The 17,553-nt window shown below is 48.3% G+C and overlaps 2 protein-coding genes across 9 annotated transcripts in view; one reads left to right on the top strand and one right to left on the bottom strand.

Moving 5' to 3' along the window:
• Positions 1-709: 709 nt before the first annotated feature.
• Positions 710-14,759, top strand: TYMS (thymidylate synthetase). 4 transcript variants are annotated; one of them, XR_004314970.1, is made up of 9 exons: positions 710-1,043; positions 2,764-2,837; positions 5,919-6,093; positions 8,329-8,430; positions 9,145-9,320; positions 9,696-9,767; positions 10,799-10,977; positions 11,413-11,520; positions 14,038-14,759. XR_004314970.1 is itself a non-coding variant. In XM_032467377.1 (8 exons), the coding sequence occupies exons 1-7, from the start codon at positions 830-832 to the stop codon at positions 10,934-10,936; spliced, it is 951 nt and encodes a 316-aa protein (XP_032323268.1). In that variant the 5' UTR covers positions 710-829; the 3' UTR covers positions 10,937-10,977; positions 11,413-11,594. The 4 variants fall into 4 exon arrangements, 2 of the variants coding, with proteins under 2 accessions (XP_032323268.1, XP_032323267.1); XR_004314969.1 differs by having other exon boundaries at positions 13,750-14,759; XM_032467377.1 differs by lacking the exon at positions 14,038-14,759 and having other exon boundaries at positions 11,413-11,594.
• ENOSF1 (enolase superfamily member 1) overlaps positions 11,891-17,553 on the bottom strand; it is a 20,308-nt gene continuing 14,645 nt past the window's right edge. For 3 of the 5 annotated variants that reach the window (XM_032467374.1, XM_006194456.3, XM_014567466.2), the window contains 6 exons: positions 16,892-17,026; positions 15,781-15,822; positions 14,896-15,025; positions 14,539-14,638; positions 12,923-13,004; positions 11,891-12,297 (listed from right to left, as the gene is read on the bottom strand). In XM_032467374.1, the coding sequence (XP_032323265.1) occupies positions 12,196-12,297; positions 12,923-13,004; positions 14,539-14,638; positions 14,896-15,025; positions 15,781-15,822; positions 16,892-17,026 (591 nt within the window). In that variant the 3' untranslated portion in view covers positions 11,891-12,195. Of the gene's footprint in view, positions 12,298-12,922; positions 13,068-14,538; positions 14,639-14,895; positions 15,026-15,780; positions 15,823-16,891; positions 17,027-17,553 lie in introns of those variants that run through there. The other 2 variants (XM_032467375.1, XM_014567465.2) reach the window with 2 other exon arrangements.

Here is a 17,553-nt window from a genome sequence, read left to right as displayed (position 1 = left end):
GTTCTTCATAACCTCAGATGTAGCAACAACAAAAAATTTATTGAGCATCTTCTATGTGCTCAATAGACAATTGTTGATTCAAGACTTCTGTTATATGTACAATCCATGTATTAGTACCTTTTAAACTCATTATCAAATAGTCCTGACCCACTAGTGTTTATATTAAAAACATTTCACTAAAATCGAAAGCTTTGGTATTCAAAGCTTGGGAAACGAATGGCTGTCAATCAAGTAAAAAAAACCTGCCTTATCCCACTTGCTCCAGCTGCCGGCCTTGAGTAAGGATGGGGCAAAATGGAAATACAGATCACCTGACAGCCGTCCCCTTTAGTTGCAGGAAACATATCAAATAACAGGGTGCTCGCTTTGTTTATGCTTAGATTTCACGAACACGTGGGGATTGTTCCAGATTGCCCTTGATCACCGAAAGGTGCGGTCGACCCCAAAACTTTCCAAATAAGTGGCCATTCTCCGCCAATGCACCAAGATACAGGCTTTAGGATTTCTTCCTAGGCCAAAGTTTCTTGACTTTTAAAACGGGCTAACAGAGACGCGATTCAGGAAGGCCAGCGCGTTTCCAGAAGGCCAGCGCGCTTCCAGAAAGCGAGGGGCGGGGCCCGCGCGCTCGGGGCGGGGCCCGCGCGCTCGGGGCGGGGCCCGCGCGCTCGGGGCGGGGCCCGCGCGCTCGGGGCGGGGATCGACGTCACCTAAGCGTCACCGGAAGAGGCGGGGTCTCCGAATTGGTGGCGGGAAAAGAGGCTCCTGGAAAGGTCCCGGCGGACTCACCAGCCGTCCGCCACCCTCCGAAACCCGCACCCGCGCCCGCACCATGCCCGCCGCCGGCTCCGAAATGCCGCGCCCACCGTCACCACCCGCTGCGCAGGAGCGGGGCGCCGAGCCGCCGCCGCCGCCGCCGCCGCACGGGGAGCTGCAGTACTTGGGGCAAATCGAGCACATCCTCCGCTGCGGCTCCCGGAAGGACGACCGCACGGGCACCGGCACCCTGTCGGTGTTCGGCATGCAGGCGCGCTACAGCCTGAGAGGTGAGGCGGCCGCGCCAAGCGGGCGGGCCGGCGGGGGCGGGGGCTGCGCGCGACGCTGCGGAGGGGGAGCGCTCGGGAGAGGCGGGGCCGCGCGGTCGGCGTTCAGTCCTCACCTCAACCCTGTGAGGAGGGGAAGCGTCCTTGGCCCAGCTCTTCAGACCCCTAGACGGGGGAATGACTTGCGTCGGGTCACATGGGCAGGAGGGACAGAGCTGGGAGGTAAAGCCAGGTCCTCTGGCCCTTAACCATCCCGTTATGCGGTCTCCCCAAATTGGGCACGATGCGCTAGTGTTTGCTCCAGGCTAGAGGCGGGGAGAGGACCTGCCCGGGCTTGACCGAGGCCGTGGCCGTAGGGCGCCTTTTTGCCCCTCCCCGTCCCGCCGCGTGTAAGCCATTCTGCTTTGCAAAGTTTTAAAAAATTGGAGCGAAAGTGGCGTGGGCGGGGCCGCGGCGGGAGGAGAGAGCTGAGAGGCAGGGGCGGGAACTTGATTTTCCCAACGGTCCCTCTTAAACCTTGAAACAAATGCAAGATTCTGAGCCGAGTAGTTCTTACTTTTCCTTTAAAACGGCGGCTCCTGGGAAGAAGTGTCTTTGGGGGTTGTTAGGGTCAGGCTTTCAGGGGACCAAGGGGCGGGCTAGGGGTCGGCACCAGACATAGATCCATGAAACAGGTGTGGAGGGTCGTTTTGAGTGGGGAGACCCGCTACCGGTGAAGCAGAATCACCGAGATGTGGGGAGAAACCCTCCACCTCACACCCAGTTCTGGAGACTAGGAAATACGGGGCTATAGTGGCGGATCTGGCTGGGGCAGCTTGGGCAGTTTTGTCGGAGCCGAGGGTTCATCTTCCTGCAGCTCTAGCGCGGTGGCCTCCAGTGAGCCACAAACCCCCTTTTTTCTCCATCCCCTCTGCTTAGGCCTTGGGCAAGTTGCTTAACCTCTCCAATCTTCAGCTTCGCCATATGCTCAAAATGGAGGAAATAATCCTCCAAATGGTGGGAAGTAGGTGCTTGCGGAATCCATCCACGTCACATGAATAGAAACTGTACGACTTACGATGTGGACTGAATGGGTACCAAATTTACAGATAAGCTTTTATATTTTTATTTCTCTATTGCTTGATGCAAACTTATAGAGATCATAAGGGAACCTCGAGTGTTGTTTTGAGGATTAAGTTGGATCATGCATATCAGATATTTAAGCAGTTAACTTTATGGTACACTTAAAAAATAGAGATTAATTTGCTTTGCAGATATTTTAAAACTATTCAGATTTGGCCAGAGCCATATCAACTATCCCCTGGTTGTGAGCAAGTTTTCCCTGGCAGAATGATCATGGAATAGTAGTCTTCAGGCTTTGTCCTAGGGCACATTTTGTAGGTTGTCTTCCCACCTCTTGGAAGGGTTTACACTAGGTAGTGGAGGGTAGCTCTTTCCCTGTCTGTGGGCGTCCCTGCCCCACCTCATTGTGTGGAACTCCTGTGTCCTGTGATCAAGGGGCTCAGGAGGGTGGGCTCAGTCTGAATTGTGTCCTGACTTGGGATTGCAGCCTGGGAGCTCCACTCTGATCAGAGGGGCCCAGAGGGTAGAAGCTGCAGTTTTCCAGCTGGTCCTGCGGTCACTCCTGGGCCTAATGTCCTGGGGGCAGTTTGCTTCCACAGAGAAAGTTGGATGGCATGCTCAGTTTTCCCATCTTGAAATTACATGGCAAACTGTTTTCCAGATGAATTTCCACTGCTGACAACCAAACGTGTTTTCTGGAAGGGTGTTTTGGAGGAGTTGCTGTGGTTTATCAAGGTAAAGAATTTGCTGCTATTTGGAAATCAGTAGTCTGTTCTCAATATAGCACCAGCGAGATCCTTTTAAGAGTCAGATCATGTCACTCCTCGGCCTAGGTTTGGTTTGGGGGCGGTGGTGAGGGGAGGTATATGTATATATATTTTTACTGAAGCATAGTCAGTTTACAATGTTGTGTCAATTTCTAGTGTACAGCACAATGCTTCAGTCATACATGAACGTACATAATACTCATTTTCATATTCTCTTTCACCATAAGTTACTGATAATATAGTTACCTGTGCTGTACAGTATAAACTTGTTATTTATCTATTTTTTATATATTAGTTAGTATCTGCAAATCTTGAACTCCCAACTTATCCCTTCCCACCTCTTCCCCACTCCCCAACCATAGGTTTGTTTTCTATGTCTTTGAGTCTGCTTCTGTTTTGTAAATAAGTTTTCTTTTTCTTTAAGATTCCACGTATAAGTAACATCATACAGTATTTTTCTTTCTCTTTCTGGCTTCGCTTAGAATGACATTCTCCAGGTCCATGCATGCTGCTGCAAATGGCATTGTTTTATTATTTTTTATGGCTGAGTAGTATTCCTGTGTGTGTGTGTGTGTGTGTGTGTGTACACACCACAACTTCTTATCCAGTCATCTGTCAATGGCATTTAGATCGTTTCCATGTCTTGGCTATTGTAAATAGTGCTGCTATGAACATAGGGGTGCATGTGTCTTTTTGAATTAAGGTTCCCTCTGAATGTGTGCCCAAGAGTGGGATTGCTGGATCATATGGTAAGTCTGTTTTTAGATTTTTGAGGAATCTCCATACTGTTTTCCATAATGGCTGCACCAAACTATATTCCCACCAGCAGTGTGGGAGGGTTCCCTTTTTTCCACACCTCCTCCAGCATTTATCGTTCATGGGCTTTTGAATGATGGCCATTCTGACTGGTGTGAGGTGATAGCTCATTTAGTTTTAATTTGCATTTCTCTGATAATTAGCGATATTGAGCATTTTTTCATGTGCCTATTGGCCACTCATGTATCTTCATTAGAAAATTGCTTGTTTAGATCTGCCCATTTTTGGATTGGGTTATTTGTTTTTTTTGTTATTAAGTTGCATGAGCTGTTTATATGTTCTGGAGATTAAGCCCTTGTCAGTCTCATCTTTTGCAGATATTTTCTCCTATTCTGTAGGTTGTCTTTTTGTTTTGCATATGGTTTCCTTTGCTGTGCAGAAGCTTATGTTTAGTTAGGTCCCATTTGTTTATTTTTGCTTTTATTTCCGTTGCCTGGGTAGACTGCCCTAGGAGAGCATTGCTGAGATTTATGTCAGATGTTTTGCCTATGTTTTCTTCTAAGAGGTTTATATTGTCTTGTCTTATGTTTAAGTTTTTAAGCCATTTTGAGTTCATTTTTGTGTCTGGTATGAGGGAGTATTCTAACTTCATTGATTTGCATGCTGCTGTCCAGTTTTCCCAACACCATTTGCTGAAGAGACTGTTTTTACTCCATTGTATGTTCTTGCCTCCTTTGTCAATGATTAATTGACCAAAGTTTGTGGGTTTCTTTCTTGGCTCTCTATTCTGTTCCATTGATCTATATGTCTGTTTTTTCACCAATACCATGCTGTCTTGATTACTGTAGCTCTGTAGTTTTCTCTGAAGTCTGGGAGGGTTGTTCCTCCAGCTTCTCCCTCTTTTTCTTCAGTAATGCTTTGGCAATTCTGGGTCTTTTGTGATTCCATATAAATTTTAGGAGTATTTATTCTAATTCTGTGGAAAATGTCCTGGGTAGTTTGATAGGGTCACATTAAATCTGTAGATTGTTTTGGGTAGTATGGCCACTTTTAAATTTCTTCTTTGATTTCATCATTGACCCATTGGTTTTTTAGTAGCATGTTTAGTCTCCATGCTGTCGTTTTTTAAGGGGAGACTTCTGAAGCAAATGTGAAAGAGAAATGAGCTGTTGGAAGTGAAAAAAATTAGTACAAACTCAATGACAGAAAGGAAGATGCTCAGAATTAAACTGCATTTGCTTGGTTTATTTTAAAGCTTGAGTGCAGAATTCTAATAAATCCTTTCCAGGAACACATCAGACTCAGTTCTGATACAGTCTCTCCATGGGTGACTCAAAAAATATAGGAGTCAGAAGCTGTAATTCAGCTGGATCTTCAAGCAAGATGGAGAGCGAATGTCTGTGCAATAGTTAATATCTGTTGAGTGCCAAGTGCTTTGCTTGTATTATCGACTCTTCACAGGAATACTTGTGGTGATTACTACTCCTGTGCTCTTTTTTAGATGCAGATAGTGAGGCTAGAAGGGTCAGGGGTGGGGGGCAGGCATGGAGCCCAGGTGTCTGCGGCCTTACAGCCTTGCTGGTAACCATTGCAGCACATTGTACCCAGAGGCCAGAGGGATCTGTCCTTGACCTGGACACACGATCAGGATACGGGTTAGGATGACATGGGTCAGATCTAATGAGAGATATGCACACACACGTATGTATGCATATATATTTGAGAAAGAAACATAAAGCTTGTACTTGGCACCAAAAAAGCAAAACCCAAAAAACACACCGTAACTTTGCAAGTAGAGGTTGGGGGTAAACAGAACTTGATAGGAGCACATCTAAGATAGATGACTGATGTGTTTGCCAGAGAAGCTTATACTGATCAGACCGATCAGTGGAAATACCCTAGATGTCATCTCTAAATAACACCGAACAGATTGCATGTGAAGCATTAAATTCACTCCGGAGTATCACAGGTGGACAGAACACATTTGGTTAAGAAACACAAGACTGATGGACTAGATGGGGGTAATCAAAGGACTTGGAGGTGTTTAGTGTAGTTGAGGGAAATAGGAAAAAAGATTTGAGAGGGTGATTCCAAAGGAGCGATCAGGCTGTCCTGGGGGCCCTCAGAAAGTCTAGCTAACTGGTCCGCTTAATGATGGGACAAGATGCAGGGATGTGTCGGGCCCATCCCTGTGTGTCCATACAGGCCACAGCCCGCCTGGTGGGACACATTAGGGAACGGACTCCAAGGGCAAGGAGTCACCCAGTGCCTGCTTTTCCTCCATCTCCTCCAGGGATCCACAAACGCTAAGGAGCTGTCTTCCAAGGGAGTGAAAATCTGGGACGCCAATGGGTCCCGAGACTTCTTGGACAGCCTGGGATTCTCCACCAGAGAAGAAGGAGATCTAGGCCCGGTTTACGGCTTTCAATGGAGGCATTTTGGGGCCGAATACAAAGATATGCATTCAGGTGAGGAGACGGCGTGGGGCCTCAGATTTCCTGAGCGCCTGTCATGTCCCGAGTTTGCCTCATTGCAAGTGAAGTCTGGGGAGTAGGAAGTCGGTGTCCGGGGAGCTGATGTATAACTTTGACCTTGTGAGGGGCTGTTTCAGATTCAGGTGGAGGGGCCAGGTCCCACGCTCGGTTGTTGGCACTTGCTGGGTCTTGGCACTTCACCTGCCTTGTTTCACTAGCAGGTAGTGACACGGTTGGTGGTTGGTCGCTGTGTCGGGGAATAGTGTTGACAGTTCATCTGGGGGACAGGAGTCCCAGGGGTTGCCTTGTGGTGGCTTTGATCTCCCTTTTTAAGACTGAGCCACTGAGCACAGTGATGTGTCAGCACAGGTCTCTGTGTCACTCTCTCTTCCCTGCACTGCTGGGATGGAGGAAGATGAAACATCTCACTGCTGGACCTCCACTCTCCTGTCAATTGGGGGCACCACTTGCTGATTGTCACAGAGCCCAGCCTGGTCCTTTGACCCTTCCTGTCCCCCTGTCCTTAGGTCAGGGGGTTGCACAAGCAAACGCCCACCTCGGTGTGTGTGTCGGGGTGCATGCATTTGTGCACACAGGAAGTAACAGTTTGCTGGCTGGGCAGAAACCAGTGACCTCAAGAGCATGTCTCAACTGAAGGGGGCAGTCACACCTCAGCTCTAGGCAGCTGGAGGGATTTGAGCCCAATGTTGTCAGATTCTTCAATGAAAGTTTAAAACCTGCATTATACATGCAATCCTAAGATCTTTGGAATGTTGGCAACTTCAGTAAGTTAAAAATGCTGTGCTGAGCTGGAACAGGGAGATTCACAGGCAGAGGGGATGGTGCCAGGGGCTGGGGCAGGGAGGTTGTTTAATGGGGACAGAATTTCAGTTTGGGAAAGTGAAAAAGACGTAGACTGGATAGTAGTGATATTTGCACAACATTGGGAATGTACTTTATACCACTAACTGCACACTTAATCATCATCAAAGTGGTCAGTTTAATGGTACATAAATTTCTCCACTAAAAAAAGTGCTGTGTGGGTTAAGCTATTTGTGCAGGTAAGTGGGCTATCTGTTGTTAGAATGCAGCCTCTGTCCTCCAGCATCCTCAGGATATGAGACTGCACTCCTGGCTTAATTGTGCCTTAAATCCTGCCTGGGGGTCGGGGGTGCGGTGGCGTAATGAAATTATGGCCTTGGAGTTGTAGAAATGCTTAGCTGTTGGGTTTCAGTACAGGAGTTTATGTTTTTAATTTTTACCTTGAAATAATTATAGGTTCAAGGGAAATTGCAAAACAGAAAAAAAAAGGAACTTCTCACATTATCAGTGGTTAAAATCCACATCACTTACCAGATTTCTCCAGTTTTACATGCACTCATTTGTGTGTGTGCGTGCGTGCATGCATTAGCACATGTGGATTTATGTAGCCACCATCACCATCAGGATACAGAACTGTTCCATCACAGTTCATCTTTTTTTAATCTTTGGTACTACCTTTTTTGAAACTGTGATTGTGACAGAATTTCTTCTCCCTAAACTAAGAACTGCTGGACCAGAACATAGTCTGACTCCACTAAGTAGAAGTGTAACGGGGGGTGGGGCTGTGAAGCTGTGCACATTCTCAGCTTTCAGTTCAGAAGGAAGGCAAGGAGCTCAAGTCCAGACCAGAGATGGGAGAAAAGTACAAGGGTGGTACAATAATGAGAGAAGTTTCCTGCTGTTTCCACGTCAGCAGGTGTTTGGCTGCTAAGTTGTGGTTTCAGGTGTGAGTGTGGGAAGGCTAGTGTCTAGATGACAGGAATCTTCGTGCTGTGTTAGGTGGACTGTGTGTGGAGGGTAAATCCCACTGAAGGGCCAGCACTGCACCTGGCAATGAAGCGTGATGGGAGTGGTCAATGGTAGGGAGACCACGTCCCGTGGGGACCACTGGAAGAAGCAGACTGCAGAGGATGAAGGAGGTGAGCAGTAGGAGAAGGGGTGGGGGACACCGAGGCCAGGTATGTAAGGTAGATAAGAAAACAGACGTGGTTACGGCTCCAGAGCACAGACAGGGCCCTGAACTCAGCATAACCCAGCGAGCTTGAGAACTGTGTAGAGCGCACAGAGTAGCGTGTGACTGTGGGCCACAGGGGGCTGTGGGAGGACATTGTGATGGACGAGCTCTTGAGGCCATCTTGCTGGATGCTGTGATTAATGTGTGCGATGTTCTGTTTGCCAATTCTGCAGATTATTCAGGCGAAGGAGTAGACCAACTGCAAAAGGTGATTGACACAATCAAAACCAACCCTAATGACAGAAGAATCATCATGTGTGCCTGGAATCCAAAAGGTGGGGAGCATCCCAGTCCTCCATTTCGCCCTGGCTGCCGGGCACAGAGGCGCTGGGCGGGGGCCTGCCTGCCTGTGCGACCCGGGCTGCTCGCATGCGGCCGACTTTCACCTTCAGGGGAGGGCTTGGGCCCAGATGAATCAGTTTGTGTATTTTTTGGCTTTAAATTGCCTGTAAACATACACATGAGAATTTAACATTTTAAATTGGGGCAGATGAAGTTTCAGATCACTTCCACCTCACTATTAGAGATATTTTAAACAGTTATATTGTAAAAACTAAACTATACCAAGGTGTAATAGATGCCCAGAGTGGAATATTTGCATTTATGATTTGCATTTATGATTAGAGATTTGGAATATAGGAGGGTGTGTCCGAGACGCCAGTTTACTGAGGCCCCTGTGAAAGAGTTCATTCCTCCTATGCTTATAGTTCGGTGCACGAGTAATTTCAGCTTGGATGGGAGCGTGTAGCTTCAGCTGTCAGCATCCATCCACAGGAGAGTCATATTGGTGGACGGATCTCCATCAGCCTTAGGCCATCCCTGGGGCGGGAACGGTCTGTGAGGGGCAGGTGGGGATCGTGGGGTTCACTGGCCAGTGGCTCTGGCTCACCATCTCCGCTAGATGAATTGGCTTCTGTTTGTGTCACGTTGCCTAGAGCTGTGTTCTTTAAAGCCACTGCCCTCCTGACTGCTCTGTGCTGGCTCCTCAGATCTCCCGCTCATGGCCCTCCCGCCCTGCCACGCCCTTTGCCAGTTCTACGTGGTGAACGGTGAGCTGTCCTGCCAGCTGTACCAGCGGTCGGGAGACATGGGCCTGGGCGTGCCCTTCAACATCGCCAGCTACTCCCTGCTCACCTACATGATCGCACACATCACAGGCCTGAAGGTAGGCTGCTCTCGGGGAGGAAGGGCTGTCACCAGCCTAACGCACTGAGCTCTCAGATCCTGCAGTGTGGAGGGACTGACTGCAGGGAAGTCTGCCTCTGGTCTTTAACTGCGATATACGTACATGAGGGACGAAGGGGCTCACTCTGTAACCTCCATGGCACTTTCCCGCCCTTGTGCTTTGTGCAGACTAATAGGATCAGGTGGCTTATTTATTATAACTTTGATGAATCAACTTTTCTCAGAAGTGACAGTGAGTAGATTCCTTCTGAAAAGCTTTGAGGGTGTCTGCATACTCTGTTGTGTGTTTTTACCCAATGTGTTTTAAAGAAATTGAAACTAAAACATACTGTTCTGCTTTCTCCCGTGGGGTTAGCCAGGTGACTTTGTACACACTTTGGGAGATGCACACATTTACCTGAATCACATTGAGCCGCTGAAAATGCAGGTAAGCAATGTGTCCGTCACACTGTGGCACTTGGTGTCTTCTATTGATAAAAAGTCGCTATGAGAAACACCCCTCATGTGTTATGCTTTCTCCTCAGTGCTCTGAGGGAGGTAAGAGGCACTTCTCTCACCGTGGGGCTTCAGTTGAGGGATGGTGGCCAGGGACAAGGCAGACAACCACAGGCACTTAGCAGGACAGGTACTGTGAGATACTGAGTACCAGTACCAGAGAGAGCCAGACCAGGACGTTTGGGACCTTCCCAGAAGTGGCATTTTAACTCATTTTTACTTGGAACAGTTTAAATGTAAATGTTTTCCTTTAATTTTATGCTAAATACAGTACTTAACAGCAGTTACAGCAGCCAACAAATGATTACTTGAAATGGCAATAAAAATATTAGTCTATACTTAATGAATGCAAGAGAAAAAAAATTCAAATGCAAGTTCTTTTAGCCCCTTCAGATCAGCTCTGGGCTTGGAAAGTTCCTTCTCTGAGGGAGCGTGGCTGCTGTGACTGGAGGCGACGCCAGGGCTCACCCGGCTGCTTCCCTGGCAGCCGCTCCAGCCGTGCCGGCCAGGGCACCCCGAGGCCGCGGCTGGTGTCCGCTCCGCACTGCCGCTGTCTGCTCGGCCCGGGAATCCTGGCTGGCACCCCCTCCTGTCAGCTGTCAACACACGCCAGCTTTCCTTGCCCTTTCTGCCAGGGGCAGTTGGAATAGGGACTAGAGGACTCAAGTAAGCATCCTGTAACTACTTTTTATTAAAGTGAAAAACTACGTATGACCCGTTCTTATAGCAGCCGACATGAAGAACTTACACCTGGTGGGCCACCCGGCTCCAGACACCACGTGATTATTTCACTGAGTACCCGTCACCCGCCGCGTGGGCCAGGGACAAGGTGTCTGCAGAGGTCCACCTCTGAAAATCATCACTGTTGGTGAAATGCTGTTTGTTTCACAAAGGGACACAGGGAGCAAAATGAAAGTGCGTTTTATGGATCTGGCAAAATAATAGTCTTCCATTGTTTTTTAGCTTCAGCGAGAACCAAGGCCTTTCCCGAAGCTCAAAATCCTCCGAAAAGTTGAGAAAATTGATGACTTCAAGGCTGAAGACTTTCAGGTTGAAGGCTACAATCCTCATCCGACTATTAAAATGGAAATGGCTGTTTAAAGTGCTTTTAAAGGAGTTGTTTGAAGTATATTTACACCCAGGTAAAAGTTCACTTTGCTCTAAACTAGGTCAGAAACCTGTTGGTGACCTGTCAGTTACTCTTCATTAACTTTTAAGGACGTTGCCACTGGCGGATAGAACTGTGCTGGTTCTCTTAAGTAGTAAAAAGGCCTCAAGTTTGTTTAACTCACTGAGGGTGTATGAAAATGTCGAGATTATGAATACTGTCAGGAAAGGGAAAATTTATATATCTTAACAAAAACATGTACATGCATTCAAAACCATACTCAAACTTCATAATGTTTTTTATGAAGATGGTCTGTGAGTTTCAAGAATTATATAACCTATTCCCACAAATTTCAGCAAGCTAAAAATGCCTAGCGTGGTTATAAACATTATAGTTACATTTGTTTTTATATCTTGCTATAATAAAGAAGGGTTCTGCATTCATCTGGGGTTTTTTTTTAATTCCATAGTGCCATTTGTCTGCTCAGTTCCTGCCTAAAACATTTAACTGAACCCTCCTAAATGAGCATACATGTGCTGTGTTCTTGTTTGGATGCTGCTTTGAAACGCTGACTAAGGTATATTTTGCCCTATTTTCTGTGATTCGTGTAATTCTAGCTGCATTTTATCATTAAAATGCAATGATTATTTAGGATAAAGTCATTTTTTAAGAGTTATAAAAATGGTCTGTGAAATAGCGTTTTACCCCCGTTAGTTTCAGTATGGAGACTTCTCTAATAACATGCTTAGACTGGGAAGGAGAGAAGCTGCTGCCCTGTTTCAGGGCTAACCTTTTCCCTCTGCAGCATTGCAGCCAGATCATGGCGACTCCAGTGCTGGGGAGAGACCGTGGTACTGCTGCAGGACTCTTGTTATGATGCTAATTTATGACTAAGTGTTAAAAAGAAAGAATAAGGAATTATTCCAACAAATAATGCAATATGCTGCTTATTTTCAAAGTACAGTTTAATGTCTAGGTACCAGCACTGGATAGAAATTATTTAAGAACATCTTCCTGGACTTTGAGTTGGCTGGATCTAGCTTTGTTTAAGGATTATGTAGGAGAATGCGTTTATTTACTGAAAGAACCAAGTGCTAATGATGACTGAGCTGAGGCCTGAAGTTAGTGTGACTTTCAGCTGAACTTGTTTTGAGTGGCAGGGGGTTTTTTTTTCTTCTATTTTTGTAAAACCATATGCAACACACTTTAAGCCTATTCACTTAGAAAAGCAAAAGGTGTTAGAGCTGGATTCTTAATCCCCTGGAGCAGCAAGGAGCTTCTTCCAGACTTCACCATCCGGATACTGGTGTTTCTTTACAGATTCCTCCTTCATTTCTGTTGAATAACCAGCATCCTAGCAAAGCCAAAAAATGGTGTAGTGTTCAATGACTTTTGTTTCAGGTGGCTATTATCTTATGTATTTCTGCTGCTTCTAGAAATGCTTTTAAATCTAAGCCAGAAGCCACTGAAGTAATATTTTAAAAAGTTTTCAGGTTTGAAATGGAGGAGAGGGCACACCTTACTGTGTCTCAGGATTAGGTAGTAACCACACTCCCTTCACAGCTCGACCTCTGTTGGTGAAAATGAGCCCCATCTTGTGAACAGGACGATAAATGGCCCAGATTACACAACTGCAGTCAGAACTCTTCAGTTCACTAAAATTTCCTAGCTGGTGCCAGGTACTTTTTGTTTGTTGGGGGGGGGGGTGAGGGTGGCACGAAGAGTGGATGTTTTAAGGTCCAGCTGGTGAAGAAAGGCTGGCATTAGAGAACTCTTGTCGGGGCGACTTCACCCCCACATCCTGACCTTCAGGCCTGGGGAATTTGATGTTGACTAGAGAGCCATTTGTTTCTAGATGTTGAAAATAGGCTGTCAGGAGACAAAGCTCTGTGCTGGGGTTGGGGGGTGGGTCTAGCTCGCAAGGAGCACGGCAGGGCTGGCAGCACATCCTGGGGGGGGGCCTCGCTGGCCAGGCTCACCTTAGGGGGCATGTAGGATGCCTTCTTGATTCTCACAGGATACTTGAAGTGTTCGTGCAGGTGGTCGACATACTCACACATCCTAGGAGGAAGGAATCAGGTTGGGGCGATACTACCTGCAGTTAGAGAGGTCGTGTGGTGCTAACTGTTAAGGCAAAGAAAGGGTAGACTGGTTAAGGCTTGGTCGATACCACATGTTTCTATGCAAATCCTTCACCCTCTGGACCTTAGGTTCTTCTCATCTGTGAAGTAAAGCAATGTGGGGGCTTGAATGAAATGAACCATTAAGTCCTAACCAAATGTCTTGTGATCTAAAAGGTATCAACTTAGACTCCGTAAATATTTGGGATTATTTGAATGCCTTGAGCTGAAAGATGAATAGATTAAAGTCACCAACTGAGGTCCCTTACAGCTACACAAATGATTTAGAAGAAGGAAAAGCACAGGTTTTAGGATCAGACCAAGTTTGGTGTCAGCCACTTTTTAGCTTTGTGACTTGGGCCACACGATCTAACCCTCCTGCCTTACTGCAGTCACCGGTTAATGAACAGCTATGCTGGGCAGGCCCTGTGCCCTGTGCCCTGTATAAGCCACAGTGAGCAGGCTGCAGATGAAGAACTGGCCCCAGGGAATGGGGTTCCACACACCGGTGACAGCGCGGCGATGCTGTGTGACAGCTCGGGGCGTCTGTGTCTGGTGGTGGTCCTGCTTACACAGCGGCAGCCCCAGCAGTGAGGCCGGCTTTCAGCGGGGCGTGAGGCTCTTACCCCTTCCTGGGCACGTGGGTTAGGGCTGACCCTCTTTTTCCCGTCCCTCAAAACTTGCAGGACCATCAAGGTTGGCCGGAACTCCCCCTTGGTCCTGCTTTGAGGAACTGAAGTGAAGGGGCAAAAGCAGAATAATCACGGAGTGTTCACTTTTATAGTTTAAACTATCTCAGGCATAATACTAAAACCCAGCTGAAGGAAGAGCCATTACTCTACAGTTAAGCCCCCAGCTGGTCTCAGTCCCATCGCTCTCACTCCTGAACCTGATGTTCACCTTTGCCATGTGTGTCTTTATGCTTTCATGAGGTGCTCCTCGAGATCTTACTGCAACAGCACATTTAATTCTAGGAGGAAAGAAAAGCATAATAAAGCCGTGTCTGCAGGTGACTGGAAGGAGGCTGTCCTGACTTAAAGCTCCCCTGGGACATGTTAAGAAATAAAATGGAACTAGAAGATGCAGCCAGATCATGGCGACTCCAGTGCTGGGGAGAGACTGGACAGAAGCAGAAAGTACACATGTGATGAAAGCGGGGGCTTCAGAAAGTCAGAAACAGGAGCTGGTTTTGGAAGTTCTGGTTTCCATCTGGTTGCAAACTGCCTCCGCCCTGCCATGTACCTAGAAAACAGCCAGTCAGCTACCAGGAACCCACCCTCTAGAAGAAGACAAGGAGTCTATTCAGTGGCGAGTCTCTGTTGTTACTGCCCCATGTGAAGTGGAAGCAAAACTGCATGGGAGTTACTGATGTGCCAGGGGACAGGGTTCTTAGTGCCTCTGGTCATGAGAGCAGAATTTTTCAAGATCTGGCCTGGATTGGGAGACAGTCCTGAAGTTGATGCCACATCACTGACCTGTCCTTAAGGCTCGCAGAGACAGATATGAAGTCAAATATAATCAGATGCTGCACCAATTCACAGAGGCCAACTCCACCAGCATGCGGGCACACGGGAACTAAAACGAAGACAGATTTCTACTTAATGCCAAGTGGGGCAGAGAGGGGGACGTGAAATCGGGGGACCTGTGGCTTTCCCTAGTGCCTGAGAGTGATTAAACCCGGTTTAAAAAAAAAAAACAACAAAGACTGGAATTCCAGGATGAAAATCATCAGACTCCCTGGTTAAGCCTAAATGAGAGTTAGGAAACAGTCAAAATGGCAAACTCCAGAGGGAAGCGCAGGTGTGCGACAGGCGGGGAAGCGGCACCCTTACCGTCAAACTTCTTGGCCATCAGCAACACCGCGAGGTTCTCGTTGACGCTCCCCAGCCTACAGCTGTCGATCTGGAGAAACTGCAGAGCTTTTGCCTGTAGGAGCTGCTTAAATATCACTCTATTGTGGCACTGGAAATAGAATTAAGATAAATCAACGGAAGAGTCAGCCTCAGCCTTCAGGACCTCAAAACTTGGCACCGTGCCAATTCCGAGTGGGTCGTCAGTGGCCTCCAGGAAGCCTGGCCTGTACCCACTCTTCCTTCTCACTCCGCACACCGAGCCCCAACAGCCAGCCCGGGCCTCCCACCCACTTCACTACACATCTGCTGGCGGAGCCGTGTGTCCCATGAAAGTCACACCGCTTGCCACCTATGCGGGCGTGACCGCCGCAGCGACTGGTAAGTGGGAGATGAAACATCGGGCTGAAACACAGGGATGGTGACAAGCAGGTGGCGCGGGTGACAGAACAGGGAAGCCGGGATCCACTTGCCCGCAGCGCTCGCTCGCGGCCCGCCGCGCGTGTTGGCAGGCGCTTGTGCTTCATTTATATGCACAGAAAGGGGCCGCAGGCATGTTTACACAGTTGGGAAGCTGGCTTTCTGAAAACCACACAGTGCATTTTACGCCCCTGCAACTTTAAATTGCTGCCTTGTAAATTCTGATAAGAATTTGAAAAAGAGAAATGACCTTAATAATAGAAATTGTACAAAAATATACCAACTCTTGACTATCTGACTCCGGACTCTATAAAGTGCTATAAAATGATACAATTTGTAATATTAAGAAAATCTCCCAACCCAGATTAACAGGTGATGTAGCCTAACGTATGCCAGTGTCCTCAATCAGTGGCCAGCGTGTGCTGACCCCAAAGAGCCGTCACTTACCTGTTCTCCCGTGGCAACGCCGATTCCCAGTGGGGCCAATGCCTGTAAAATATAAGGCCACCTGGTGTTATTCTCCTAAATTTTGAACTGAGACACCTAATGTTTAAAACTATTCCTTCCTCAAGAAGGAAACATCCCTGCTGTCAAGCCATGTGAGGTTTAACAAGCAGCAGAAGGCGGCCAAGGGGATGTGTGCGCCCAGGAGGGGAGTGCGTGTGTGCACAGGACGGGGGCGTGTGCAGGGGAGAAAGCCCATGCTTGGGCTGGGGGCAGACACGGCCGTTCTGCAGTGGTTCACGGGGTCCAGCCTCTGGCTGACTCCTTCCTATAGGTCATCTCTCCCTTTACTGCCCTCTTGTCTCCCTGATGACCCCCTTCAGGGGTCATTCTAAACCCCCACCTCCCTTCAGGTTCCGTGGGCGGCCTGAGGTCCTGCCTTGCAGGTTCAGCTCAGCTCATTCCTCACCTGGGGAGGTGTTGGAACCTTCTCTGTAGCACAGCGTGGCTGCTCCCCGTCCCCCCGCCCGACGCTGCCTCACCGCCCTCCCACCTGGGCTCTGGTTTACTACAGCTACTGATGGAGCTGCTCAGTCAGAGGACACACAAATCTCGGGCTCCCAGAAGCTATGCCTCCTCGTAAGTGGACCACCCAGTGTTCGGGCTTTCTAGATCACTGCTGTGAACTCGGCTAATGGGAGACTCTTCCTGAAAGACAGGATGTTTCTCAGATGTTCTGAAGTGTCAGGCTCTTCCTACACCTGAAGGGGAGAGAAGCCAGCCTGCAGCTCGGGTGGATTTGCCCGGGAAGTGCCTGGTGCAAGGGTCCTAGGGAGCGGACGGGCAGCCTTCTCGTGGGGAGGCCTGCCCTTGACGTCAGCTAAGCAAACCCAGAGGAATCTACACTTTGTTTCAATCTGGGTGAGTAAAATATTTGAGTACCAGTCAGAGTTCTATGTTTTACAAAGTATGGGAATCAGGTCTGTTAACCTTTGGATTGGCGGTAGCCTTCCAACGTTTAGCAGTTTACTTTCTCTACAACAGAAGTGTCAAAGGGGATGAGCCCAGGACTCTCAGGCTGTCACGACCACCCTGGCAGCAGTGGTTTTCCTGCCTTGGAAATGGCGGCATGTCCCAGGATGTCGTCGGGGGAGGTGGGCTCCTCAATCCACAGCGGCCTGAACTCGGCCAGCCTCGCCATCCACTCCACGGCCTCGGGCACATCCCAGCGCTGGTTGGCATCCATCATCTGTGGGCAGAGAGCCTTGGTGGGGAGGTCTGCCTGCTGCTGACCCTGCTGCAGGGTGGTGGCTCCCGGGGGCAAGTGTTGTCCCTCAGTGCCACTGACTGCTGAGGCCCAGCACGCAGCCACTACAAAGAGGGTTGCAGAGCAGCCACCAAGGTGAACTCTGGCTCCAGATACTGCCTCAGAGGAGATACAAACCCCTCAGGGAGCGACTGTGAGGCCCGGAAGTGCTCTGGGCTGGGCCTAGGAGACTTGCTGGCTGGCCCTGGAGCCAAGTGCACTGGTGTTGCAGGCTTGGTTGTTTGTAGGAACTGTTTTATCACATTCTAAGTCATGCACAGTTAATACCGAGTTTGTTCAATAGTCACTGATTGGCTGTTGCCTACTGTGTGCACAATAATAACCCAAACTCCACCATTAATTAAGCACCTACTCCACCAGGCATTTTATGGATTCTGTCCCATTTAATATTTATAATAACTATGAGGCAGTTCACGTTAACCCATTTTTACAGGTAAGAAAACTGACAT

Source organism: Camelus ferus, chromosome 24 (genome assembly GCF_009834535.1).
Source record: "Camelus ferus isolate YT-003-E chromosome 24, BCGSAC_Cfer_1.0, whole genome shotgun sequence".
NCBI lineage: Eukaryota > Metazoa > Chordata > Mammalia > Artiodactyla > Camelidae > Camelus > Camelus ferus.
The sequence above is the reverse complement of the archived record's forward strand: the minus strand, read 5'-3'. Positions and strand labels throughout refer to the sequence as shown.